The sequence below is a fragment of the Emys orbicularis genome, chromosome 3 (assembly GCF_028017835.1).
Source record: "Emys orbicularis isolate rEmyOrb1 chromosome 3, rEmyOrb1.hap1, whole genome shotgun sequence".
In the NCBI taxonomy this organism is placed as follows: Eukaryota; Metazoa; Chordata; order Testudines; family Emydidae; genus Emys; species Emys orbicularis.
Window position 1 is genome coordinate 201,784,724 of NC_088685.1, and position 27,554 is coordinate 201,812,277.

General features: G+C 41.3%; 1 protein-coding gene across 1 annotated transcript in view; it reads right to left on the reverse strand.

The window, feature by feature from the left end:
* The window catches only part of EHBP1 (EH domain binding protein 1), a 331,567-nt gene that overhangs the window by 215,286 nt on the left and 88,727 nt on the right, over positions 1–27,554 (reverse strand). The window contains exon 5 of the mRNA XM_065400845.1: positions 20,523–20,576. Coding sequence (XP_065256917.1) covers positions 20,523–20,576 — 54 coding nt within the window. The remainder of the gene's footprint in view (positions 1–20,522; positions 20,577–27,554) is intronic.

Genomic DNA, 27,554 nt, shown 5'->3' on the forward strand with positions numbered 1-27,554 from the left:
AGCATTATGCAAAGTTAGTGTTCTGGAAGAGGTTTCACCAGGACAAACCAGGGTATGTCTTCACCGCAGAGTCAGCCCAGGGTAGCCGAGCATGGGTGGAGCATCCCCAATACAAAGCCCTACTAGTGCCAGACTTGTGTGGCTGTATCTCCAATAGTGCTGTACTGGCCTGTTTGCTAGACCAGATTTTGAGAGGATGCCCCATGGTTATTAGCAGTGCCTTGAACTGGGCCACTCCATGAATTAATCTGCAGTGCACTGTGGGAGAACTTGCAAAATGGGTGGCTTGCCAGACCGGGCTGAAGCAAAAAGTAAGCTCAAACCTATACCATCAACTGTGTCTGCTAGCCCACCTAGCTAGCACCCTCAAGCCCGGGTTAGAGGTTTTACTGTATGGATGGAAGGGGAACTAATGATGTCACCCAGGCTTAGCCCCGGGCTAATTCTTTAGTGAAGACATATCCCATATTTCCTAATCTAGAAGCATACTGTACCTTAAAACCATTTCAAGGCTCGTCACTAAAACACAGAAGAAAATCTTTCACATTATCACAACTGAAGATAGAAAAGACCTGTTAGACCAGTGGCCACCAACCGGTCGATCACGATCAACTGGTCGATCCTGATCTCCAGAGGTGGGCTTGCGCCCTATCTGCCCCAGCCCCACGCCACCCCCAGAAGCTGCCAGCGCAGCCCCCAGCCCTGTGGGGGGGGAGCAGGGGTCTCAGGGCGCTGGTCCTGCCTACAAACACCACCCCTGCAGCTCCCCCTGGCCGGGAACAGGGAACTGTGGCCAATGGGAGCTGAGGGGGTGGTGCCTGCAGAGAGAGACAGGGCACGGAGCCACGTGCTCCCTGCCCCGCCCCATGGGCCACAGGGGCGCATTGGCCCCCTCTGGAGCAGCGTGGAACTGCGGTAGGCATGAAGCCTGCCTTAGCCTTGCTGCGCCGCCAACCGGGAGCAGTCCTCTGTAAGTGCTGTCCGGCAGGAGGCCAGCACCCCAACCCCCAGCCCCCTCCCAAGCCAACACCCCATACTCCCTCCTGCACCCCAAACCCCCTCCTGCACCCCAAACCCCAGCCCTGAGCCCTCTTCCAGAGCCAGCAACCCATACCCCCTCCTGCACCCCTGGCCCAGCCCTTACCCCCTCCGAAAGCCAGCACCCCCTCCTGCAGCCCAATACTCTGCCCCAGCCCAGAGCCCCCTCTTGCACCCAAACTCCCTCCCAGAGCTTGCACCCCTCATTCCCTCCTGCACCCCAACCCCCTGCCCCAGGCTCAGCCCAGAGCCCCCTCACACACTGCAAATCCCTCAGCTCCAGCCCAGAGCCCACACCCCCTCCCGAACCGTAACCCCCTGCCCCGTGAAAGTGAGTGAGGGTGGGGGATAGCGAGCGACCGGGAGGGGGGAGGAAAATGGAGTGAGCGGAGCGGGACTTTGGGGGAAGGGGCGGAACCTTGGGGAAGAGGCGGGGTAGATCCTGGGTCGTCTTTAAATTCAAAAAGTGATCTTGGGTGTAAAAATGTTAGAGACCACTGTGTTAGATCATCCCACAAGTGCTGGATTGCTCCCTTAGGTATATTCTCCAGAGCTTTGTTGGGTGTCATTTTAATGACCCAAGTAATGGGGCTTCCACCACTTCCCTAGTGAGACTATTCACCAGACTAATACACCTCACAATTAGCCATTTCCCCGGATACTCAATAACGATTCCTATCATAACCACAGATTTCACAGGTTTCAGTCTTGTTGGCTCCGTTTGGTGAATCGCTGCAGCTGATGGCATAACGCGGTCAAGCAAGAAGCAATGCACGTTAGTCAGGTTATTAATCCGGACAAAACTAAGTTCATGGCCATTATCACCAAGCAGCCTCTAGCTCCAGCTTACAACCAGCTCAGTATTAACCTGTCCAAATGGGACACTGAGCAGCTGGCAGCAGTCAAATATTTGGGCAGCGGCACACAGTACTGGGGGATGCTCGAAAAATGTGGATACCTGTATAGCAGCAGCCGCTGCTATGTTTTGGACCCTTCAGCAACCTGTGTGGGGACATTGTGACATCAAGCTTGCTACCAAGCTGCAGAGCTCTCGAACCATGGTTATACCAACTCTATTGTACTGAAGTGCAATGTGGGCACTGAGGAAAGCTAAAGAACACTGGATTGATGGTTTGGGTTCTCATGGTATGAAGCAGGTTATGAAAACAAAGTAGCAGGACAAGCTCAGAAATGAGGCGATTCAAAGGTGAACTGAGCAACTGCCTCCGTCACTGGTTTGATTTTGGCAGCTTTCTTGGTATGAACATATTAAAATGGAAGACCAACAAATTCCAAAGCATGTGTTCCAAGGAATGCTGCTACTTAGCCAGCCCTTACGTCAAAGGCTTAAGTGGCGTGACAAGACTGCCAGTGACTGACAAACTGAATATACAACTTAAGCACCTTGCCAGAGATCGATCCAGCTAGTGCTCTGACTCATCATGCCAACATCACTCCAACAGAACACACTGTGTGGGTGGAGCTCTTCCTACTATCCCCCACACATGTCTTTGCTGTGGTGGTATTAGAAAGGGCCCAAACACACATGCAGAAAGGTGGCATGTGAGGGGGCTCAGAGGCTGGATTCTTTTTCTTGGATTGACTTCATTCTCTGCCTGACAACTGGCATCACAGTGGGTAGTCCCCAGGGAGCAGTGATGTTGGACCCACCATTACCACAGCAGGCAGCTCTTGTCAGGATACATAGATCCACAGTATGTGCATGTAGGGTCCAATAATGTCGTCTTAACCCAGGCCAGGGCACCAGGGGTGTTTGGCAGTTCAGAGGGGGATTGGCACTTGTCGTGGCGGGAAGTGCCTATCCTTTCCATCCTCCCCCATCCCCAAACCTCAAACACCTCTTGCGCTCACTCTTAACCTGTTTCCTCTTGGTAGGACAGACATCTTCCCAATTCAGTAATATACATGCTACCAAAATACATTATAGATCATTCCAAATCAGAGACCATCTCACTAATGTACATAATGGTAGTATATATACAATTCAATTAGGAGGCTGAAAGACAATGGGCCTCTGACATACTACTAGGCATCAATTCAACTACAGTAACTCCTCACTTAAAGTCGTCCCGGTTAACGTTGTTTTGCTGTTACGTTGCTGATCAATTAGGGAACATGCTCGTTTAAAGTTGTGCAATGTCGTTTGGCAGCCGCCTGCTTTGTCCACTGCTTGCAGGAAGAGCAGCCCGTTGCAGCTAGCTGGTGGGGGCTTGGAACCAGGGTGGACCGGCAGCCCCCTATCAGCTCCCCTAAGTTTCCTGTGCAGCAGCCACCCAGCAGGCTATCAATTGCCGGCAGTTCAGCTGTCCCTCCCCCCACTGGCATGTGCTGCTCCTGCCCTCTGCCTTGTAGCTACTCCCCGAGACTCCTGCTTGCTGTGCGGGGGGTAGGGGAGGAATAGAGGGGCTGTCAGGGTGTCCCCCTCCCCCCTGCTCCTGCACCCTGCTTCCCCATCTTCCATAGAGCAGGGGGGACACACGACAGGGCTCAGGATGGAGGGAGCTTGCTGGCAGCAGCTGCGGTCTTAGCAAGCTGATCTAATTAACAAGGCAGTGTACTTAAGAGTAGGGTCAGCGTACTTAAAGGGGAAATGCACCTCTCTCTCTCACACACACACGGTGTATGTCTATGTCTGCGATGCTGTCTCCCCTCCCTCCATTCCTGCTGCCTTGTAGAGTGTGAGAGTTAACTTTTGGGGGCTCAGCCGAGTGCTAGTTCATCATTTAGCAGTAAGGCATTCCTTGGGAAATATCCCACCCTCTGACTCCACCACCTCAACCAAGCTTCACAATTATCATCACTGTGTACCAATATTAAATTGTTTGTTTAAAACTTATACTGTGTGTGTGTGTGTGTGTGTGTGTGTGTGTGTGTGTGTGTGTGTGTGTGTGTGTGTGTGTGTGTGTGTGTGTGTGTAGTCTTTTGTCTGGTGAAAAAAATTTCCCTGGAACCTAACCCCCTCATTTACATTAATTCTTATGGGGAAATTGGATTCGCTTAACATCATTTCGCTTAAAGTCACATTTTTCAGGAACATAACTACAACGTTAAGTGAGGAGTTACTGTGTAGTAATTTTGGGAAATACAGTAAGGAAGAGTTACTGAAATGTAAAAAAAGAGAAAGAAGGAAAGCTTTATAGCTTTATAATCAGGAGAAGGCAGACAGCAGCTTCAGTGAAAGGGGAGATAGCAGAGCTGGATGAAGAGGTGGGGACAGGAGGCCTGATATCCGCTTGGATGGTTGCATTAAAACCAGAACAGTTGCAGTATGATCAGCCAGGATACTTACTAGAATTGTCCCACAGCTACAGTCACCGTAACTGTAGAGTGTCTACACTATTTATTTAGCCCCAGTCTGCTAATTTAGTTCTTGTAATCTTTCCTTATGACAATCAATCCCTACAGTTATAATATATAATCAAAATGATACAGCACAAATTATAACTAATTATCAGAGCAGGGTTTAATTGCAGGATTCAAGAAACAAGCACACCAACTTTACAGTATCTTCTGCACCAACAGATTTTTAGGGTTAGGGTTTTTCCAAGTATTCCATTACTTGTTATTCTATAGATAAAATCCTCATTACTCAAATCATTGTATCCTTCTTTCTTGATAAAAGTAGATTAGCCTTGTCAGCACTATTGATTGGGCTTCTCTCATTTACTAAAGGGCTACTTTTTCTTGAGTATTTCCTTTGCCCTTATTCCACTTTGGCTTGCATTAGGTCATTCTCCTCCTTTGCTGCATTTATCTGTTCCCTGCAAGACTAGCGGACCATATATTCTCGTTTGGTTTCTCCTTTCCTTTACAGATTGCAACGTTAGGAACAAACTGCTGACAATTCCCTCATTTTAATTAACCTTTCAGTTTAAAAGTTTGGGTTTTTTTTCTTTTTTTCATTTCTACTAAAAATAAATAAAAGCCTTTTTAGTTTAAAAGGAATAAAGATAAAAACTTCAAAAATTCCTTACCTGTATTACACACATCACTTCAAATTTCTTAAAATTCAAATTTCTTGCTGTTTGATTTTTACACTTTACTTAGTTTGGGTGATGAATGTGCAGTAAATTCATTTTGTTCTAGACAGCATTGTTTTTTTACATTTTATGCCCTATTGAGCAAAATATAAAGCTGGCATCAGTCAGAAAAGCTCCATTGATTTACATCAACTGAGGATCTAGCCACACAAGTCTCTGAAAGTGAGCTCTCTAAAACTAGTTTCCAATAGTGGTAGGTTTAGGTTTCCAACAATGAAGGGAATTTTTTTTTGTAAATAATTTTCAACATTTTTTTTTTTTTTAAGGTTCACAGAAACATTTCTCTTCGTATTGGGCCAATTCCTGAGAGAGATGACAACTTACAGTTTCCATTTGCTTTCAGGATAGACACAAGTGGGCTTTATAAAAACTGTTAATTAAACAAATTGAAGGCCTAGAATACTTGACAGATTCAGTAATTTACTGCTATTTGCCTGCCTTCTATATTTCTTACAGGAACAAATATTTGTTCCGCCTTCTACTCTACAAAAATTATAAGTGACATACAAAATATAGTCCTTGATGGCACAAAACAGGAGATAATTAATGGCTTGATGACACAATTATGAAAACATCAGCCTGATACATATCCTTACAATGCATCCTATAAAATATAACTGGCATTCATTTCTGTTCCTTAAGAAACCATTAAAATATCTCAAATGAAAATCCCACTAACAAGAACAAAAAATAAAAACCCCACCCACCAAACCATTTTTATTTAGAGATCATTGATAACACATTATTTGTATCCATGTTTTCTGTAGCTCGGAGACTTCCGAGGACCATAAAATGTTTAACGTCTCAACACTTTCTTCTGCAGTGAAGGCATTGATTTCTTTAACTACCTTGAATGTCTGTCCTCCAAAATTCTCATGCAACTTGTTTTACAGTATGGTATCTAGACACAGGCAGCTTCTCTTAGCTAACATTTCTGCTGCTCTGACTGACAAGGAGTCTCTGGTACAATAATTGTTTCAGTGTACATACAGATCCTAGGTGTCAACTATTTCACATGTAACTTTGCAAATCAAACAAGAATCATAGCGCTCAGCACCATATTAAATCTAATACATTTTTTCCCCACAGAAGACTGGGGAATGTGAACAGAACAGAGGTCTTTAAGCTATATATCCTACCTGGCTATTTTAGCCTGCCATCTGTCAGAGGTCATAAAGAGATCCCTGATAGAAGGGGTCTGTAATGTGTATTCTAACATGCACCGAAGTACTCACCGCAGCTCCAAAGTTGCTTCTTCAGCTCTGAGATTTAAAAGCGATTTCTAGCCACTTTTGAGGGGTTTGTTTTGTTTTTTTTAGGGGGGCAGGTAGGAGGGGACATCTTTTGCAATTACTGTGCTTTTCACAGGACTGGGACTGCCTGCTGCTTTTCCTCAGTCACAGCTTTGCCTCTACACTTCTCAAGCTGCTTGAAATAAATGCCCCTGTAACTGCAGCAGTGAAAAGCTGGTCTCAACTGTTGGGAAGCTGCCAACAGGCCTTCATGCATTTCATGGTGGAAGAGTCTCATTTCTTTAGTTGGGTTAATCACAGAAAGGGAACTGTGTATCCAGGCAGGTCAGACCCTAGTAGGAGCACCATTTTTCAAAAAGGTTTTCCTATCTACTCTAGCAATAATTTCTAGCCAAGCTGCAGTTGTCCACCTATGCCAGGAGGAGAGGAGAAATTGGATGTGGTTTAATTAGGCTGCAATTTCATTTCTAAATGTCAGAGTACACCGCAAATAAAAGTGTGCAATGCAGATAATTCCATAATCAGTTATGTATACCCAGCGGGGGGCTGCCCCCTTTACCCATCCTGGACCCCAGCCAAACCACTTCTGGGACCTCGCCACCTCCCACCTCAAATGAAGATTAAGGGGGCTATAAAGCAGGAGGGGTTAGATCCCTGCCATACGAGTCATAGGACCCCCCGAATCTCCCTTGTTTCAGCTCCTTTAAAGACAACTTCCTTTAAATCCCTTACCAATCCATTTGATCTGATCACCATATCCCTTCCCTATGGAGCACATACACTGGACATCCACCCTATGCTTGCATAATAAGTTGCAACCTCGTAGCCTAACATGTTTCATGTCTGCTCCACCTAAGCCCCCAACCCTCTGTGGGGAAGGTGAAACATGCCCCCCACCACACACACCTCACGTTGGCCAATCTGGCGGTGAGGGGGAAAATTCCTTCCCAGTCCCACCAAGAAAGGAGCAACTAACAATGTCCACAGCAGATCATAACAAAACCTGGTATTTAACTACTTCCATAGGTGCTTCCCTGCCTGGTCCAGGTAAAAGAAGCTTTTCCTGCACTGGTGTAGATCAAAGTATTCTCCCCTCTCTTCCAGTCACTTGTGGAGGGAAGGGTCAGCATCCCCACACTGACCTGGTTGGAAGCTGCCGCAGCAAGTCACTCTCTGGCTGTCTGGCCCTTAAAGGGATCACACACCCTTTCCTACAAGCCTACAGCTCCCACCACTTCAGGTGTAGTGAGGTCTTTCGGATGCTACACCCTAGAAATCAATCAGAGCTTCACCCTGTAAAACACTCCTCCAGGAGAGTCAGAGAGAATTCTGCATACCACACAAACAGCTGAGATTCAGCAGTCTGTGGCTCAGACAGCACTCAGGATTTTACTTCTCATTGTAAATATCACTACACCTACCTTCTGATGAGTCAAAAAAGGCCTGGCCTTTAGCCTCCATATCAGTGCTTAAACATGACAAATCTGAATACATCTGAACACAAGAAAATGTGCTCAGGATTTCATATTCTAGTTGTTTTAAAGCTTTCCATTTTGTTTTGTCTTCTGCTTGATTAGAGCGGAAAGTACTGTGTGGTGCTTGATGCTGTGATCTGTTGATATCACTCCACCGAATTTATTTAAGAAAGGTCCGATTCTGATGCCCACATTTTGGAAAGTGATGGTAGAAAAGATAATGGTGTTGGCTTCTTTTACTTCTAAGGTATTTGGTTCTGTGTTTTTGTTTGTTTTTAAATGTTTCTTTGGCAAAAATAGATTGAGTTAATCCCGGTGGGTGTCTCATTAAACACTGCTTTTCAAACACCTGGGAAACACATGGTTACCATATCATTGGGCTGGTCTACACTGGGGGGGGGGGGGGGGTGTCGATCTAAAATACGCAACTTCAGCTACGAGAATAGCGTAGCTGAAGTCGACATATCTTAGATCGACTTACCTCCTGTCCTCACAGCGCGGGATCGACGGCCGCAGCTCCCCGGTCGACTCTGCTTCCGCCTCTCGCCCTGGTGGAGTTCCAGAGTCGACGGGGAGCACGTTCGGGGATCGATTTATCGCGTCTAGACGAGATGCGATAAATCGATCCCTGATAGATCGATTGCTACCCGCTGATCCAGCGGGTAGTGAAGACGTACCCATTGAGTGCAGACAACTGATTTAACCTAAATCAGCCCTTAGAACATTGTGGACACATACTCCTCCTCAGAGATACTGAAAATGATGAATATGCCGTTCAGTACTTGCCCACTGTTCTCTTTCAGCTCCCCAATTAACAGACTTCACCACCTTTTTACCACACATCCCCTATTTTAATGCTCCAGAATGGCCTAGCTCTTTTCCACCCATAGCTAAAGATTTACTTATATTGCTACCATTCAAAACATAAGAGCCAATATAGTCTGAGAAATTTTATTTTCAAAGCCCTATGAGATTAGAAAACAATGAACGGGGAGAGGGCAAGAGTTATAAATTACATATAAAAATCATTTGAGAAAGTAGTACTCCTTTAAAATGAAGAATAAACTGGAAAAACAAATAGAAAATTAAATGGAGTGGAGCCAAATTTAATGGTATCAAATATCTTATGAAGACCAATTGCTTCAGTTCCTTCTAAAATTGATGTAACTGTCACATAATTGAAAGTAGCAAGATGGCTAGCAACCTATTCTAAGAGGCTGAAAACAATCACTCAGCTCTACTACCTTGCCACATGGTATCTCTAAAAGCATGTGTAAACCACAACCCTTTGGTCAGCCGGCCAGCGCTTTATGGTGGTCACATATTATCAAAACTATGTAGTGCATTAGGTTCCAGTTATTGGCAACTATACCCACATCCAATTATTTAATACAGAATTACAATTTTACACAATAATGGATATTCTGAGGGTTTGCTCTTAGAGACATATTTTTGCATACTGTTTTAGAGACATATTTTTGCATACTGTTTTAGAGACATATTTTTGCATACTGTTTTAGAGACATATTTTTGCATACTGTTCAAATGCAATTTCAGACCCATCAGCACGTTAACTGGACTCCCAAGCTATCTGCCTTAGGAGGCAACTTGTATCAAAAAATATTTTTCATTAAATGATGTTGGCAATTTTGTCTTCCCTTATACTGAGTATCTTGCATTATACCCTTTCCATAATAGTGGTATATGCTGAATGGTCACTGTCCCCCAAGGTCAAAAATGAGATTTGTATATCACGTTATGCCAAAGAGCAGCATTTTAAATAAAAAATTTTGCACAGTATCAAGAGAAAACATTTTGTGTGTGTGTGTGTGTGTGTGTGTGTGTGTGTGTGTGTGTGTGTGTGTGTGTGTGTGTGTGTGTGTGTGTGTGTGTGTGTGTACATACAAACAAACAGGGGCACGTTGAACATTCTTAAAACAAATACTTTTCTATCAAAAGACAAGTTGGTCAGCTCAGTTTACATCTGGAGTGAGATTAGAACCCCACTGTAAAACAATTACCAAGACAGTGTTCTGATATTTGATGTTTGAAAAAGAAAAGACCTCATGCAGACTCTTGTATGCACCGGCAAGTATATTTTACTGCTGATTTTCTATGAATAAACATATGCTAAGAATTGCTGAAACACACACTGCTGGTTTTAAACATGCCTAATGTAGTATTAGAGGTTTGTTTCCAGAGCTGACTGCCTTATTTATCAGCTTCCTCCCTCCAGCTGGTAAAGAATCTGATATCAGCTCTGGTCAGCTGTCTCACACAGGACACTCTCCACTATAGGAAAGATATTAGAAGGTAACTAGCAGGAAGTAAGACGAAAAAATCTAAACAAAATGGTTCCAGCAATTTAGAAAACAGATTGCGCTTTACTACTGTGAATCAATAATAACCATATAAATTATGTGTCATCAAACTCATTCCATTGTAAATGTTATGGTTTACAGCATTTATTGAGCTTATAAAAACTAGAATGTAATAACTAGGCCATTCTATTCAACTCCCAGCATTCTCCCTTTTCCATCTTTCATCTATGAAACTCTTTAATATAATTGTAGTATAAATATCACAAAATACGACACTTTCTACCACTTTCTTATTTTAAAACTGAGATGTTTTAAACACAATGAATGTAGTATTACATCCCCCACCAGCAAGGTCACCTAGTAAAAAAAATGCCCTTTGATTAAAATATTTGATTCAGTTTATAGAGATAATTATAAAATAAAATGTTACAGTGCATGGTCATTAATATGGCATCAGAAGCAATTCTCATCATTTATAGGATAAATGGGCCCAATGTTTCCTTTTTTGGGAAAAGATTCAGATTAGCAAATGTTTAATGAATATTTTTCAAAAGTACAATAGAAAAGAGATGGATTGAATTTAAAGATTTCCTGACTAATCTGTTTAAATTGCCCAAAACGAGTAAAATGTTAACAGCATAAATGGTAAAAAGTAAAGTAGGTTTTAAAAGTTCTTTGAAATTGAATTATCAAAACTTTTATTTAGGTCAGAAACGTTGTTTTTTTCAACCTTATAGTGTCACTTTAACAAATGATATAATATGAATTTAAAGAGGGTTAGATGATGTCTTATTTCAGGACACCTGGATTCATTTGTTTGGTCACAAGTAAAACATCCACTGCAGATGAAGTTACAGTACTACATATTTTAGCACAATTTGTCACGACTGGCAGGCTTTGCTCAGGAATAAGGGTTGCTTCAGGTCAGAATTTAAATGAAGTTGTCTAGAAAAGCTTACACAGCATCTGCCTACACTATGGCTAGCTCAGGCCAGTACTGCCAGTGTCTCATGTTCATGTGTTCTAACATTCAGAAGGAAAAACATCCACAAATACTGTGCGCAATCCTGCATCTCTTGCACATCCCAACACACCCACTGAATACACTGGGTGAAATCTTGACTCTGTTGTAGTCAATGGGAGTTTTGCTATGGACTGAAATACAGCCAGGATTTCACCCAATGTGTACAAGCAATGCTGAGAGGATGTGTAATGAATGCAGGATCAGACCCAATCATTGCAAAACTCAGGAAGTTTTCATACCCTTTCCTTCAGAAACAGATCAGCCAATCAAGACAAGGACTGTTATGAGTTTTCTCCAAAAACCTAATCTCAAAAATTTCTGAACTAGAACAAAGTGCTAAATATTTAATGTAAGCAAAAAGAAAAACAACTTTTCTGATTTTCTATTAAATTTAAAGCAGAAAGAATGAGATGGCTGACAAAACAGCATTTAATTCCAAGCTATATCTAGACCAGAATATCCAGCCTCATTTACACAGCCAGCCAGTCACAGCTCACATAATCACATACAGCAAAATATGACAGAGGAATTAAAGGACCAGGAAAGCATGTCTGAACTATGAGCTTCCTATTCTAAAGTATTAAATGCACGCATTTAATTCTGAAAAAGGCTAACTTGGTTCTCTCTCATTTTAAGTCAAACATTATTTCATGAAAAAAATACAAAACAAACAATGTAGCTTTTTATATAAATCAAATACTCAATTTAAACTTAAGATTCCACAGGCTTGAAAAATACACTAGAATAGATACCCAAGATTCTACAATAACTGATCAGTGACTGATCAGGAAGTAAGTGATCACCTTATCAGATATTCCAGTCCTTTTTTGCAAAGCAAGCTAAAAGTGCTAGGAGTTTCAAGTTACTGTGATGAATTGGTATTTGTTTCAAAACATCTAGAAGTAGAATTAGCCAAATGAAGAGGTCTGCTGACATCCAGACCCTGGGTTTGATTCTGGTATAAATCAAGAATTATCCCACTGAATTCAGTGTAGCAACACCAGTGTAAAACCAATGTAATTGAGAGGGGAACTAAACACCAGGATTGACATTCTGGCTCCAATGAAGTCAACTGCAAAACTTGTACCAACTTCAAAAGGGGCCAGAATTTCAACCTAGGTCTCACTGTCTTTGGTTCTATCTTGTGTGATTTTTCCACAGAAACTTTGGAAACAACAGCACAATACTTCCCTACAGTATTATTTTTCATGTTCCCCTCATTTTGAAGTTTTGTCCCACATTTCAGCCATTAATGATTCATAACTAGTATACATGGGGTTGAAACAGAAATTAATTTGTCTTGAGTGTCACTTGATTTACTACTGACATGACCCATAACACTTGTTTGGGTTCTTGGAATTTATATGAGAGCAATAGACAACAAAAGAGAAGAGAGCCCTACCTCACTTTTCCTCTTAAATCAGTCAACCTCTATATTTATCTGCTGTAGAATATTACAAGCTTTTAGCGAGACAATCTTCTTCAGCCCAGCGAATTGGCAGGATATAGTTTTCTGAAGAAATTTTTAAAAATAATCTTGCTTGTTAAAGTATGTAAACACATCCGGCAACATGGGTGTATCTTATAAAAAAAGACACACTTCTGAGGTCTAATTATAAACCACTCTCAATGTAAAAGGCTGGCATCTCTGATAAGGAGAATTTGGAATGGATTCAGTAGATGTGTCTCCTTCATGATGCTTTCTTCTCTTAACCTTCAAAAAGACTAAAAGAGCCTACCCAATTGTTCTGAAAGGACAACCCTGAATATCAGAAAAATCAGTGTAGAAGATACATATGCAAAGGATCCAGGACAATATCTCACTATTAGAACATCTTATCAGTTCAGTTTCAATCCCGCAGGTGACCTTTTGTAGGTGCAATGCTGTAGGTGCAATCCACTGTGTGGATCCCCAGTGTCAATGCAGCTTTGTGTGGGCATAGCATCACACAGAGCACAGTCACTTCCAGGAATGCATCCTCAGTCAGGAGTCTGCACTTGAGGATTGTATCTACATGTCAATGATTATTCTTTCATGCTATTCAAGGGAAAAGAAAGAGTTTTTTCTTTATAATCCTGTCTTAAATCACCTTCAAGTGAAGGATAGAGAAGTAAGAAAGAGCACTTCTCATTCACCTGCAGGACCAGTGGTTGAAAGGTGGAAAGTCTGAAGCACTGCTCTTTCTGCATATAGCAAAGATGCAGCTCTAATAAGTCTTGGCCCTGTGCTATTTAACAAACTGTTAATGACCTGGAAGAAAACATAAAATCATTGCTGATAAGGTTTGCAGATGACACAAAAATTGGCTGTTTTAGTAAATAATGAAGAGGACAAGTCACTAATATAGAATGGTTTGGGTCACTTGGTAAACTGGGTGCAAGCAAGCAATATGTGTTTTAATACAGCTAAATATAAATACACGTCTAAGAACAAAGAATGTAGGCCATACCTATAGGATAAGGGACTGTATCCTTGGAAGCAGTGACCCTAAAAATTATTTGAGGGTCTTGGTGGATAATCAGCTGAAAATGAGCTCCCAGTATGTCACTGTGACCTAAAAGGCCAGTGCGATCCTCAGATGCATAAATGGGAATCTCAAGTAGGAGCAGAGAGGTTATTTTACCTCTGTATTTGGCACCAGTATGACCGCTGCTGGAGTACTGTGTCCAGCTCTGTTGTCCACAATTCAAGCAGGATGTTGAAAAACTAAAGACTCAGTGAAGAGTCCCAAGAATGATTAATGAATTAGAAAACTTGCCTTATAGCAACAGACTCAAGGAGCTCAATCTACTTAGCTTAGCAAAGAGAAGGTTAAGGAGTGATTTGATTACCGTCTATAAGTACCAACATGGGGGACAAATATTTAATAATGAATGGGTTGTTCAATTTAGCAGAGAAAGTATAACACACTCTAATAGTTGGAAGTTAAAGCTCGACAAATTCGGACTGGAAATAAGTGTACAATTTTAACAGAGAAGACAATTCACCACTGGAACAATTTACCAAGAGTTGCAGTGGATTCTCTATCATTGACAATTTTTAAGTCAAGATTGGATGTTTTTCTAAAAGATCTGCTGTAGGAATTACTTTTGGGAAGTTCTATGGCCAGTGTCATACAGGAGGTCACACTAGATGATCACAATGGTTCCTTCTGGTTTTGGATTCTGGTTTTGGAATCTATGAATCTATAAGTCGGTTGCATAAAAAAAGGAATAAGGTCAATGTCAAGGATGCAGCTATGACCACTTTTATGATTTAGAGAAATGGTGCTGTAACTATAGCCCTATTTAAAAGGCATTTAGATAGAATGGTGATAAACATGGTATGTGAAATCGATACAAAATTCGGGAAACAGAGGAGCCTACTATGAACCCTGGAAAACATTAACGAGACTTGGCTTTGGATCTACATGTTTACTAGCTGGCAGAGAAACCAGAGCTACATCAAGATCTGGAACCATCATAAAGGATTAGCTGAGCAGGATGACGAAGACCTGTTAAGCCAGAAACAACATGAGTTTGACAGACAGATTCTAGTAGTAGCCATTTATCTGTATCATAAATCCATGACAGAACTTGATGCAATGGATGACCTTCTCTCAGAGGGAAGTCCTGCCTTTCTTCCTTGTGATGTTTACAGGAAGAGAAATTATTCTGCACATAATAGGAAGGAAAAATCAGGACTTTTTTACATTCATCCTTGCAGGGGGGGGTGAGTGAAAGTTTTCAAAATGCTGGGACCAATTTGCCTTTAGAGGTTTCTTTTAGCAGCTACTACAAATGCCATTTGTACTTCTGCCTCACAGCTTCTCCCTGGTCCCCCATCACTTTCTCTTCCCTTCAACAAGAAAATTTACAAATAGCATTTAATACAGCCTGTACTTAAGTGACATTGCACTTTCCCTACATAACTGGCCTTTATTTGAAACTCACTACATTTCTACAATTGTGTCTCCTAGGGAGGTGTTAACAAAGGCCAACTTTATGAGGAAGCTCAATTGTGCATGAACACAGGCTAGATCATGCACTTCTTAAAAATTTTCTAAATGCTGAAAGTATCCTAGAGACAAAAGCACTCTTGGATAATTATGCACAGTTCTCTCACTTAGATGGGAGAAGTTCTGAAATTCTGCACACAGTTTAAACTATGAGATACTAATTATGTTAATAGACTTATCTCCTCCCTGTTACTTATATTTTCTACTGGAAAGTCTCTTCTTGATCCTCTCTCCAAGGAAGTGGTCAACCAAAGTCATCTCTTGAACAATTAATGTTGGAGGCCCAGACTTAGATCATGAAGGGAAAGAGGGCCAGCAGAGTGAAATACAGTACCTGTTCAAACTGCACTATAGAAATGAGGGAAGGGATGATCATCTGTTAGAGAAAGTATCTCTCCAGGTTAGTTTTTCAATGAAGGAAGGTATTGCTCTCTGAACTGAGTGGGTAAGATAGACCAATTATCAATCCTTAATCGCTTGAAAACCCATTACCCTTTAAGAGTATGGTACAGGTCTAATTGCTAGCTATGGAATTCTCACTCTCCAACATGCAAAGACTATCAAAATGAAGAGACTGGAAAATCTGTCTGATGGGGGAAAATGCAGATAGCAAAATATTCATAGCGTGGCTAAAACAAGGTGGAATTGGGGACAATAGAGCCATCTATAAATATACAAAGAAAATAAACATCAAGGAGTGGGAAGAAACTGAGAAAATGAAAATTTAAGTTGAAATATTAAGAAAAATTTGCTGACAGTGGGATGGATTAATCTGTGGAATTGTTACCCAAAGGAAATGGTGAAATTCCCCTTGTTGGGGCACTTTAAAACTAGACTAGACAAAGCATTTAAAAGTGCTGTAGGGAAAAATCCAGCACTGAACCAGGAGATGGATCAGATAAAGCACAGAATTGTAGATGTTAACTTAAAAGCTTATGACACATTTATTTACAGTGAAATTATGGGAATTAATGGGCCAGGTTGCACACATGCCACACCCACTGCTAATTAAGAATCTGAACCAGGAATAATTTTGAATCAAGTTATTACTCTTAGCCAACTGAGACCTGATGCTACAAATTTAAGCTAAATACACGTGATCTGGCATACTGGGCACAGTGGAACTGCCATTCTGAAGTATTGCAAAAACAATTCTTTGTTACTGTATTTTAGCTGGTTTGAATAATGTTCTGGCTCAAGAACTAGAGGTAAAAGGAGCTATTATACTAGGATGTAGATTCTTTGGTTAATGAAAGAACTTCCTAGCCCAAAATCGTTTTGGGCTTTGCTATCACTCTTTGGTGGTGCTGCTAAATATCAAGAAGAGGAATCCTGCAGAATTTGAGGGCAGAGAAACAACCTGCACAAAAACACAGGACATTTGAGGGCTCTAAAGTGTCCCAATATTACCGGCTATAATCTTTCCTCCATAGATTCAATGACAATGATGTTCCTTTTTTTCAAAACATGCAAAGCTATGACTACTTCCAGTGACAGTAGTCCAAAGGCTAAAGGATACAAAAGTCTCGTTTCCAGGGAGTTGAGAGATTTAAAAAAAATATATTCAACAACTGGGTGTTCTATATAACTGATTATTCTGAAGTGTAAGTAAGCATCCGACCAAGGTAATAGAACTGCTAGTTTCTCAACCAAACAGACATACATTTCTTTGTTCACCACTGAGTGGTGCTATTCTCCTTAAAAAAGGATTTTTCCAACTTCTCAAGTATATTAGCAAAACAGGTTTTTTTGGATTTACCTATAGCTTTCAAGTCTATCTCAAAACTATACCTGAGATTTAAAGTTGCTGTGCAGCTCTCAATCACCTTTTACAAAAAACAGCTATTAAGACAGAGTTGGAGGACTGGATAACTCAGGAGATTGGTGAAAATGTAACTTTCACTTCCAGACTAGCTCCTCACATCAAGCACGTTTCATGGAAGGCTGAACATTCCCAAGCAGATGGGTATTTGGTAGCTTATGTGAGTCGGTGGCCTCAATCCACTCCTGAAGGACACGTGTATATAACAAAGAATGCAGCACAACCATATTCTAGTTGACTATTTACAAGGCAGCTCTTTGTGAAAGCAGCTTGTGGTTTGCAGTTTATTTTTTTTAATGAACTTAAGGCCTTTTTCTGTATAATATTTAGTATTATCGCTGAGCCTGGAGTTGGATAAAAAGCAGAGCACGAAGACTAAAGGAGTCTGACAGAGTCAGACAAGGGCACTGAGTTTGGTGCATGAGGCGAAAGTTCACTTTTGAAATTTTAGATCTCACAAACCTATAAAGAATTGGCTCCTAAGAGGGAGAAGTTGGTGATGAATAGATTTAGCATAGGCTCTCTGCCTCCTTGCTTTGTCCTTCTTAATACACTGATAGATAGTTTTGACTAAAAAGTATTTATCTTGGATACATTTATGGTGCCCATTACTGTAATATTCGAGCACCGCACAATCTTTAATGTATTTATCGTCACAACACCCCAGTGAGGTATAGGGAAGTACTATTTGTCCCCATTTTACAGATGGGGATCTGAGGCAGAGAGCAGCTAAATGACCTGCCCAAGGTCACATAGGAACTCCAGTGTCCTGTTTTGGCACTTCACTCAGATGTTGAATGAAAGAGATACCTGCCTCAATACTGTTTTTGGAAAAGTCTGCATAATCTATACATATATAATCTCAGGGCTGTCCCAATGACAGTCAGGCTGCAAGCTACTAAGGGGAGAGGAATATTGAACCCAGCGTTACTTCCCCTTTCAGTGCCACTGCCAGGGGTTGTGGTGGTGGAAATAAGGCTAAGTTGGGAATTGCCAAGTCAAAACAAGACTGCAGAGCCCCTAAGCACTCACATGTGCTGCTCATTCCTCAGGATATTTCCACATATCACGTTAGAGCACATGACTACAACATCTTTCCCTGTGTAAAAGGAAAAAGAGGTAGTGTCCTGCCAATAGTACATGAGGTGCCCACTGTAATCTTTGAAAGAGAACTTACACCAAGGCCACAGGAACCCAAATACAGTATACCCAGAAGGGTGGACTGAAGGGACGTATGGTGCATTGTTGCTTCCAGAATACTTTGCTTAGCTCTGGAGCACTCTTGAAAAGGGGAGCTGGAGACTTCCAGTAACTAAAATAAACTAAGTGAAAAAAGGAAACAACGGATAAACAATAACTAAGCTACATCCTATTTAGCAATTCTTACAAAGTAAATATAAATATTAAATATAAATAAAATATAAAATAGAAACTTGACATTTAAAAACCAAGAGTATAAATGAACTACTTTGCTGATGGCCCTTTCCTAGACAAACTTTCCGCTTTTAACAGGATATTGAAATCAATGGAACATTAGAATATTTGGCATATTAAGAAGCACAACAGATGGATTCTACTTTGATGTATATGGTACTATTAAGCAACCCAAGTATCAGGGGGTAGCTGTGTTAGTCTGTATCTACAAAAACAACAAGGAGTCTGGTGGCACCTTAAAGACTAACAGATTTATTTGGGCATAAGCTTTCATGGGTTGCATCTGAAGAAGTGAGGTTTTTACCCACGAAAGCTTATGCCCAAATAAATCTGTTAGTCTTTAAGGTGCCACCAGACTCCTTGTTGTTTAAGCAACCCAGAACACCCCTAGGTTTTCACTGGATGTATTTGAACAATTCAGCAGTAGTCAAGTGATTAAAGTGCGATTCTGCTCTAAAACTTGACTCAATGGTATTGTGAAATACCATGTTTGTCTTGCAATAATTTCTTCATTAAGTATGTTCAGTTTACAAGCAAAAGGTACTTTTTTCTGTTAACTCTCAGAATCCAAGTTGAATTTGTAGGACTAAGTTTGGTTCTTTCCTTATATTATAAATACATAAATATGATTGCACCATCACCTATCATAAAGGTTCTGCTGGCCATATTGTGCAATGTTGCCGATTTTTGTGATTTTATCACAACTCTCTCAATAATTTTGAGGGCTTTTTTCTTAATTTTCATATGATCTCCCTATTCCCGCCTTCCATCTTGTGCATTTTCACTTATTCATCAACTCTTCCTAGAGAGTTCTGAAAGCACATCACTTTTGTCTCAATAAGGGGGATACACAGAGGTCAACCTGAAGAAGTAGTCTTTTTTTAAACACACAAGACAAGCACAGTATGATCTAGTGGAGAGGGCACTGGACTGGAATCCAGGACACCTAGATTCAAATCCTAGCTCCATCAATGGCCTGAGTGACCCTGGGCCAGTCACTTTACCTCCCTCTGTCTCAGTTTTGCCATCTGAGAAATAGGGATAATGATATTGACCTCCTTTGCAAAGAATTTTGGAATCCTACTGTAGCGGGGTGGATACCCACTCCTGCCCTGAGTGGTTGGAAAAGCCCTGCAGATGGCTGGGGCTGGCCAAGGTAAAACCCTGGCTGATTGGGGGAAGTAGCTGCAGCTGAGCCACACCCTAATCAGAGCAGGGCTGGGGAAAGACTGAGGAGCTGGGGAGCTCCAGCCTGGAAAGCCCCAGGCTGTGGCCTAGTATTAGGCCAAGGAGTACTGGGGGTTGCAGAGGGCAGCCCAGGGCTAGGCCAAGGCAGCAGGTCCAACCCCTCCTTGCCAGTGATGAGTGGCCTATACTGCAGTCTGCCCCAGGGCGTGGGGGCTAGATGGTGACTGGCAGTGGCCTAGTGCTGAGGCAAGGTGGGGATAGTGGGTGGGAGTTCCCCAGGGAGGGGAGACCCAGATCTGTGGGGTACTGCCAGGGGGCACCATCCCAGTAATAGGGGCACCGGGTCCTGGGAGGGACACGGGCGCCAGAGGACGACAAGTCGGATCACCGGCCTGCAGAGGGCGCTCCAGAGGCTGGTGAGCTAATTCCCTGGACCACCAGCAGGAGGCGCCGCAGGGGTGAGTCCGAACGTCTACACCTACAGATGAACAGCATTTTATAAGCATTAACTATTATCATCAGAAAAAGAAAAGAGCTGCGCATGAGACCATGAAGAGCTGAATGCAACTCAAGAACTACAGGTTTAGTATCCTAGCTCTTAACACACATGTTCCCTCCAGTGTTCATGAAATTAAAGCAAGAAGGCTCCTGATGTTGGCTTAAATTGCTTCCCTACATTGCAAAATATTTCTGCATCCCAACTGGATTTCAATACAGTTATATACAACCGTTATTTTAATGAGGCAACTTTATTGTTATTATTGTGGTGTAATGTTTTAGGTTTGGTTTTAACAGCTCAAACTTAACCCACCCCTTTTTCAATAGTCTTAATACAAGGCATATGAACCTTCAAAATCATTAAGTGTCACACACATAAAAAGGAAAAACATGACTATGTTCCGACTTACATTCTCTATGACAAATGTCCACTCTTTGTCTTCAAATTCTTCAGCATGGGGATCCTGAAAAAAAGGGGAAAAAATACTTTAATCTAAAAATTACCCAGATATAAGAAACTGCAACTGACCCACCATTGCCGCTTATTCATTTAGGTTTCCTTATTTGATGGAGATGAGGCACAGAGAAAATATTTTAGCCAATATACAGCTTTCAGTACGTAATACCTCCACAACACTTTCACTGGCTGTGGACTGGTACAAACAAGAGATGCATTCAGAACAGATCCTATGATTCTACCACCCTTCATTCAGGATCATCAATTTTTCAATTTAATTTATAAAGCCCCTTCCTTCTCGATAACTACACCATAGTCCCACATCTTGCAGAGAACGCAGGCAGAAGCTAAGCTCCTGCCTAGATCAAACAGGTAGCTCTTGTACAGCAGGTGTCAAGTCCCTATCCTCATCTTCACATGCCTAAGGACCATCTGTGTGATCAGGGAACATAATGCAACTCTTCAGGTAGAATCTCTCATGTCACCACAAGTTACACCAACACCCATCCTGCTGGAGAATGGCCTCCTTTTTCAGTCAACTCTTGTTTAGGGAATAAGACCACTTTTACCCCCCACAGAAAGATGCATGATAGGCTTCATGTGCTAGACAGTAACATGAGGAAATGAGCAGGGATCCTACTTTTCCATGATTAAAAAAACAAAATTCTCCAATAAAAAAATTAAAATCTGTGTTTTTCCGTGATTAAAATGAAATGCTGAACTTTAGTTTTCCTAGCTACAATATATGTAGGTATCAGTTGAATGCAATGTTTTATTGATATGCAGTAGAACCCCGTTTATTCAAGCTTCCATTATCTGGCTCTCCATATTAGCCGACCCGCCAGCCACCTGGGGCTGACAGTGATGGGGCTCAGGCTGTCAGCACCGGGAGGCTGTCGGGCTATCAGCCACCCCTCCTCCAATCTTAAAATAAGAGATAGAAAGCTCTTTGCCAATTCTACTGATTATCCCAATTTTTGATTATCCGATCTGGCCCCAGTTCCAATTAGATCAAATAAATGGGGTTCCACTGTATATTTAAAGCACATTCAAAAATCAACCGCATGAGGGGGAGGTTGAACATACTGAATAAGTGACACTGGTACTTTCAGTAAAATTTAGTGAATAGTTCATATGTTTTTATGTTTTCACAAAACGTAAAAACTAAAGTCTCTCTGAAAAAACACAAATTCCGCATTTTTCAGTGGCAAATGGATTTCTAGGATCCCTGGTAATAAGTTATGTCCATCTCAACTCAGTGATCTAATGTACATTAAGGTTATTAGAAATTAAGATATGAGGAAGACATTAAGTGATTGAGTTCATGCCCCTTCAAACAATAATGCAGGATTTTTCCTACAGAAATTTTCTATTGCAGTACTTTGTCCAATCTAGTTTTAAAAATCTCTAACACAGCAAAATTATACCATTTCCCTTGGGAGATTGTTTCTCATACTAGCAGAACTCAGTTTTAGGATTTTTCCCTGACATTCAGACTTTTTCCATTCCTCAATTTCATCCTATTATCCCTACTTATAGCCCTTGAACCATTCAATTATTCCTTTGCCACCTCAGTGTTTACCTCTTTCAAATACTTGTAGATGGATGTCATATCCCATAATCATCATTTGACTATGTTATGCATAAATTCAGTCCCTTAGCCCTTTAATCGTTTTTGTTTCTCTTATCTGAATTCCTTCTACAATTTTAATCTATTAAAGCAATTTTATTCTATCACTGTAAATTGAAGCATAGAACTGAACAGAGATTTTGCTTCTACTTTTTTTACCCTAATCCATACCACCTCTTTTCTTTCAAGCCCGCTACAAGACTGTATTGTCCTTCCTTCTCAGCTCACTTTAAACTATTCTCTTCCTAACCATCCATGCTTTTCTTAATTTTGCATTTTGTTCAAGTTCAATATAGAATCATTAAGGAAGCACTGTGTAACAGTATTTTATCTTCGTTACAAATGGATTTGAGAGATCCCTTGATGAAGTCTCTCTCTAAAATGAATATAATGAATGACCTGGTAAATAACTAGCTTACGAATAACTGCTGAAAAGGAATACTTAGTGATTTCCACATCAAGAAGTCAGAATACTTACTCTGTTAAATAATTCCTCTTTTGTGATAGTGATTGTGCAGTTACATAGTGATTGTGATTCCTCCATTGGGATAGTGTTTCTCTGGAAGTGTCATATTATACACATTATAAATACTATGCTATGGAGACAGTTGAAGAGCAGTCCTTCCTGCAAAATCCAGCAGGGTGGGCTCAATTTCCTGCAGAGTCCTTGGCACCTTAGCTAGACAAGGATTCACCTTAGAGGAATTCTATTCATGTGTCTCAATAGCACACACAGAATGAATAAATACAGCAAAAGCTTCAATGCCACTTGTGAAAGATCAGTCTGATTGTTTGCTAACTGATGTAATGGGGCTATATTTTATGGCTACAAATAGGGTGACCAGACAGTAAATGTGAAAAATCGGGACAGGGGGTGGGGGGTAATAGGAGCCTATATAAGAAAAAGACCCAAAAATCGGGACTGTCCCTATAAAATCGGGACATCTGGTCACCCTAGTTACAAAGGTCAAAGCAGTAAAATGTGTGTTTTAAAATATATTTGACATCTGTTACTTTTGGGTGCATTTAGAGTACAAAAAGTCAAAAAAAAAAAAGTTGCCAGCAACTAGTTACAAATTATCCAATACAACTTTAATTAAGTTAAAAAAAAAGAGAGAACCATTAGCCATAAGTTATAATGATTTAAGATACACACAACAAGGTGTATCCCCGGATAGCTGCATACTGAAATTAAGGTACTTGTAATTATAAGATCATGTAATAACATGTATATCATTTTAATCAACTTTGTAGGACTACTGTACATAAACAAAATTAATGAAATTGTACGATGACTTGGCTGACTTACTATACCTCATATCAATACCACATAAATCATTTTCCACCATCCAGCTATTAATACTTGTCATTTTAATGATTTATCCTAGGGTTATTACCTTGTTTAAAAAAAACGCTCTTTGATATAGTATGGAAGCAGCATAAAGAAATCATTAATCATTCTCTGTTTTAATATCCTACTGCCTGATAAAATAAGTGATTAATATCTTTAATATTTTGTCTAGCCTTTTGGGGGGGAGGTGTCTATTTTCTGTGTGAGCTTATACCTCTACCACTTATAAAATCAGGGCACAATCTTCCAATCAAAACAATATTTTTGTTCATGTAGGATCTGATCAAAGGCCGGTTGAAGGAAACTGAAGCCTTTCCATTGACTTCAATTGATGCTAGATCAAACCTGTAATGACTACAGAATCAAACCTTTTGATGGTGTATTTCTGATTTCTTATGGATATGGATGCAGTACAGTTTTATATTGCAAAGGTTACTTATTGATTTAGGTGTACAGTTCTCACATACTGCTAAAGTATTGTGTAAGCACTTTTTAATATAATTAATAAAAATGTATTTTAAAAAAATAAAATGACCTAAGTCAAACAGTTAAAATCAAACTACAGTTTTCCTTTTTTGTATTTCTCTAATAAAGTCTTAAAATAAAAATGCCAGAAGGCATAACAATACATCATTAAAATGATCCCTATTTAGTACACATACTGTACATTTCACCTTTAAAGCAGATTACAAACTTTATGTACATGTTTTAATTAAAAATATGTGTTGCTAATCTTTAATATCCCTTAAATATGCAAAACTTTGGAAAACTCTGAATTAATCTATACACATACACAGAGCTGTCCCTAGGGGGGTGCAGGACCCGGGGCAGAAGTGACGAAGCCGTCACTTCCGGGACCGACCTTTCACTTCTGGGACTGACTGTGCTGGCCAATCGCACTGGCCCGTGGGGACCCCCCGAGCGTGGGGCCCAGAGTGGTCACCCCGATTCGTCATACCCAAGGGACCGCTCTGCACATACACCTCAGGGTTCTGATGAGATAGCAAACTACTCTAGCTTCATTCTTGTTGCTATAATGATTTATTTCGAATTCCACTGAAGTATATGTATTGTCACTTCCTAGTTACCCAATAACTTTGTTGTAGTTGTCATCAATAGGTACCTCTACATTTATGGTTGTAATGCAGTTTCCATTTCATTCTCATTTCCACATGCTCGGACACGTTCCCCTTTGGGGCTGACATTTTCAATGCTTGGTCTCTGCTAAAAGGTGACATGTTTAAAGTTGAGCAAATCCTTTCATCGGTTTTGGATTTACACTGGAAGAAAAAAAATCTCCCCCACTTTCAAACTAAAATCTTACTGCCTCTCCTCACTCCCCAACTATTGCCCTGCACAAAACGCAAGTGGCTGAACTTTGGTGCTTCAAATCTAGTACGTAAGGAGTCCTTGATGAAGAGGGCATGCTTTACCAAGATTGAGGGGGGGAAAAAAACCTGGCTAAATAAGAGTTATAAAGAAAAAAAAAATCACTTTAGCCCATGCATAGTAACACCTAAGATTTTTAGTCTACTGAAGGCCATCCGGCGGACATATCACAATGCACATATTCTTACCTTACTTGTGAAGGACCCAGAAAGCACACTACAACTTATCACCTGTTTGTAACGGGGTTGTGATACAGTTGATTCAAAATGTGGTGTTGGAAGAGCAGTTTTTTCTGCAAAACCCAGCAGGTGGGCTCAAATGCCCATAGCAACCTGTAAAAACTTGACTCACCTTAACTATATCAATGTGTCTCAATAGGACACATGATCTGGAGGATCATTAATGATCTGGAGGATGGCGTGGACTGCACTCTCAGCAAGTTTGCAGATGACACTAAACTGGGAGGAGTGGTAGATACGCTGGAGGGTAGGGACAGGATACAGAGGAACTTAGACAAATTAGAGGATTGGGCCAAAAGAAACCTGATGAGGTTCAACAAGGACAAGTGCAGAGTCCTGCACTTAGGACGGAAGAATCCCATGCACTGTTACAGACTAGGGACCGAATGGCTAGGAAGCAGTTCTGCAGAAAAGGACCTAGGGGTTACGGTGGACGAGAAGCTGGATATGAGTCCACGGTGTGCCCTTGTTGCCAAGAAGGCTAACGGCATTCTGAGCTGTATAAGTAGGGGCAGTGCCAGCAGATCAAGGGACGTGATCGTTCCCCTCTATTCGACATTGGTGAGGCCTCATCTGGAGTACTGTGTCCAGTTTTGGGCCCCACACTACAAGAAGGATGTGGAAAAATTGGAAAGAGTCCAGCGGAGGGCAACAAAAATGATTAGGGGGCTGGAGCACATGACTTATGAGGAGAGGCTGAGGGAACTGGGATTGTTTAGTCTGCAGAAGAGAAGAATAAGGGGGGATTTGATAGCTGCTTTCAGCTACCTGAAAGGGGGTTCCAAAGAGGATGGATCTAGGCTGTTCTCAGTGGTACCTGATGACAGAACAAGGAGTAATGGTCTCAAGTTGCAGTTGGGGAGGTTTAGGTTGGATATTAGGAAAAACTTTTTCACTAGGAGGGTGGTGAAGCACTGGAATGGGTTACCTAGGGAGGTGGTGGAATCTCCTTCCTTAGAGGTTTTTAAGGTCAGGCTTGACAAAGCCCTGGCTGGGATGATTTAGTTGGGAATTGGTCCTGCTTTGAGCAGGGGGTTGGACTAGATGACCTCCTGAGGTCCCTTCCAACCCTGATATTCTATGATTCTATGACACACATAGAATAAATACAAACAAAGCTGTCTAAGGCAGGGGTTCTCAAACTGGGGGTCAGGAGGTTATTACATGGGGGGTCACGAGCTGTCAACCTCCACCCTAAACCCCGCTTTGCCTCCAGCATTTATAATGGTGTTAAATATATTTAAAAGTGTGTTTAATTTACGGGGTTGGGGGGTCACACTCAGAGGCTTGCTGTGTGAAAGGGGTCGCCAATAAAAAAGTTTGAGACCCACTGGTCTAAGGGGAATAAAGTACATACATGCTCAAAGGCAAATGATGCTTAAATCTTGAAAAACCAGAGGCACACAGGTAAAGTTGACATTAAACTGCCTTAATGTTCCTTTGAGCCCAATACCTGTTCACCCTAGCCCCAGCACATAAGTCTACAATACACAGGTTTTTAGTTTTGTTTACTTTTTAGTTTTGTTTATCAACATGCCCTCGACAAACAATTACATTCTTTGCCCAATATTTATTATGGTTTCATCTTGAAATGGGAATTACAAGCCCTTAGATAAATGGACTGAAAGACTATCAAATTTCACTTAAGCTTCTGTAAGGTGCTCTTCTTCTTTTACAAGAACTTATAAATGTAAAAATCAGCGCTCTGGGGTTAACCTCAAGAGATAACCTTGTCTCCCCCACTTCTCTTTTCTAATTTCTCTCATCTCTCTCTCTCTCCCCACCTTATCACACTCCTAACAACACACACCCTTATCTCCACCCTCCACTAACTCCATTACACAAATCTCAAAAAACTTTCTAGATACTTAATAGCCAGAGGGTGACTATGAAAGATGTCACCCAATGTCCAAGAGCAATACGCACATGAGAAGCCAAGCCTCCCCACAACTTGCTGGGGAAAGGATAGGATTCCTACAAGTGTTCAGCCCAAAGACCCTGCTTTGGGACACCATCTTTCTCAGCCCTGGCTAATAGTTCAGAAGTGTAACTGTTGTTCCCTCATGGGGTCATTGGAGTGCTGTGGTACACCAGTCTTTCTGCCAGAACAGTCCCTGGCAGTGCGAGGTGACTGGCTCAGGAAATGTCCTTCCCCCACCCCCATTCCAGTGCCCCTGTTTCCAACTGTCATGGAAGCTACATCCCTCCTGAGCAAGAGAAAAGGAAACTGCAGCAGTAGATTCTTATGTAGCAGATTTATCCCTCGGCGCTCTGTTGCTCAGAGCTCACCCCATTCAACACAGAATTTAACGGAGAATTAGATCCCTGCTGTAGAATCAATGGGAGGGTTCCTACAGAAAGGTTAGCAGTCTCCAT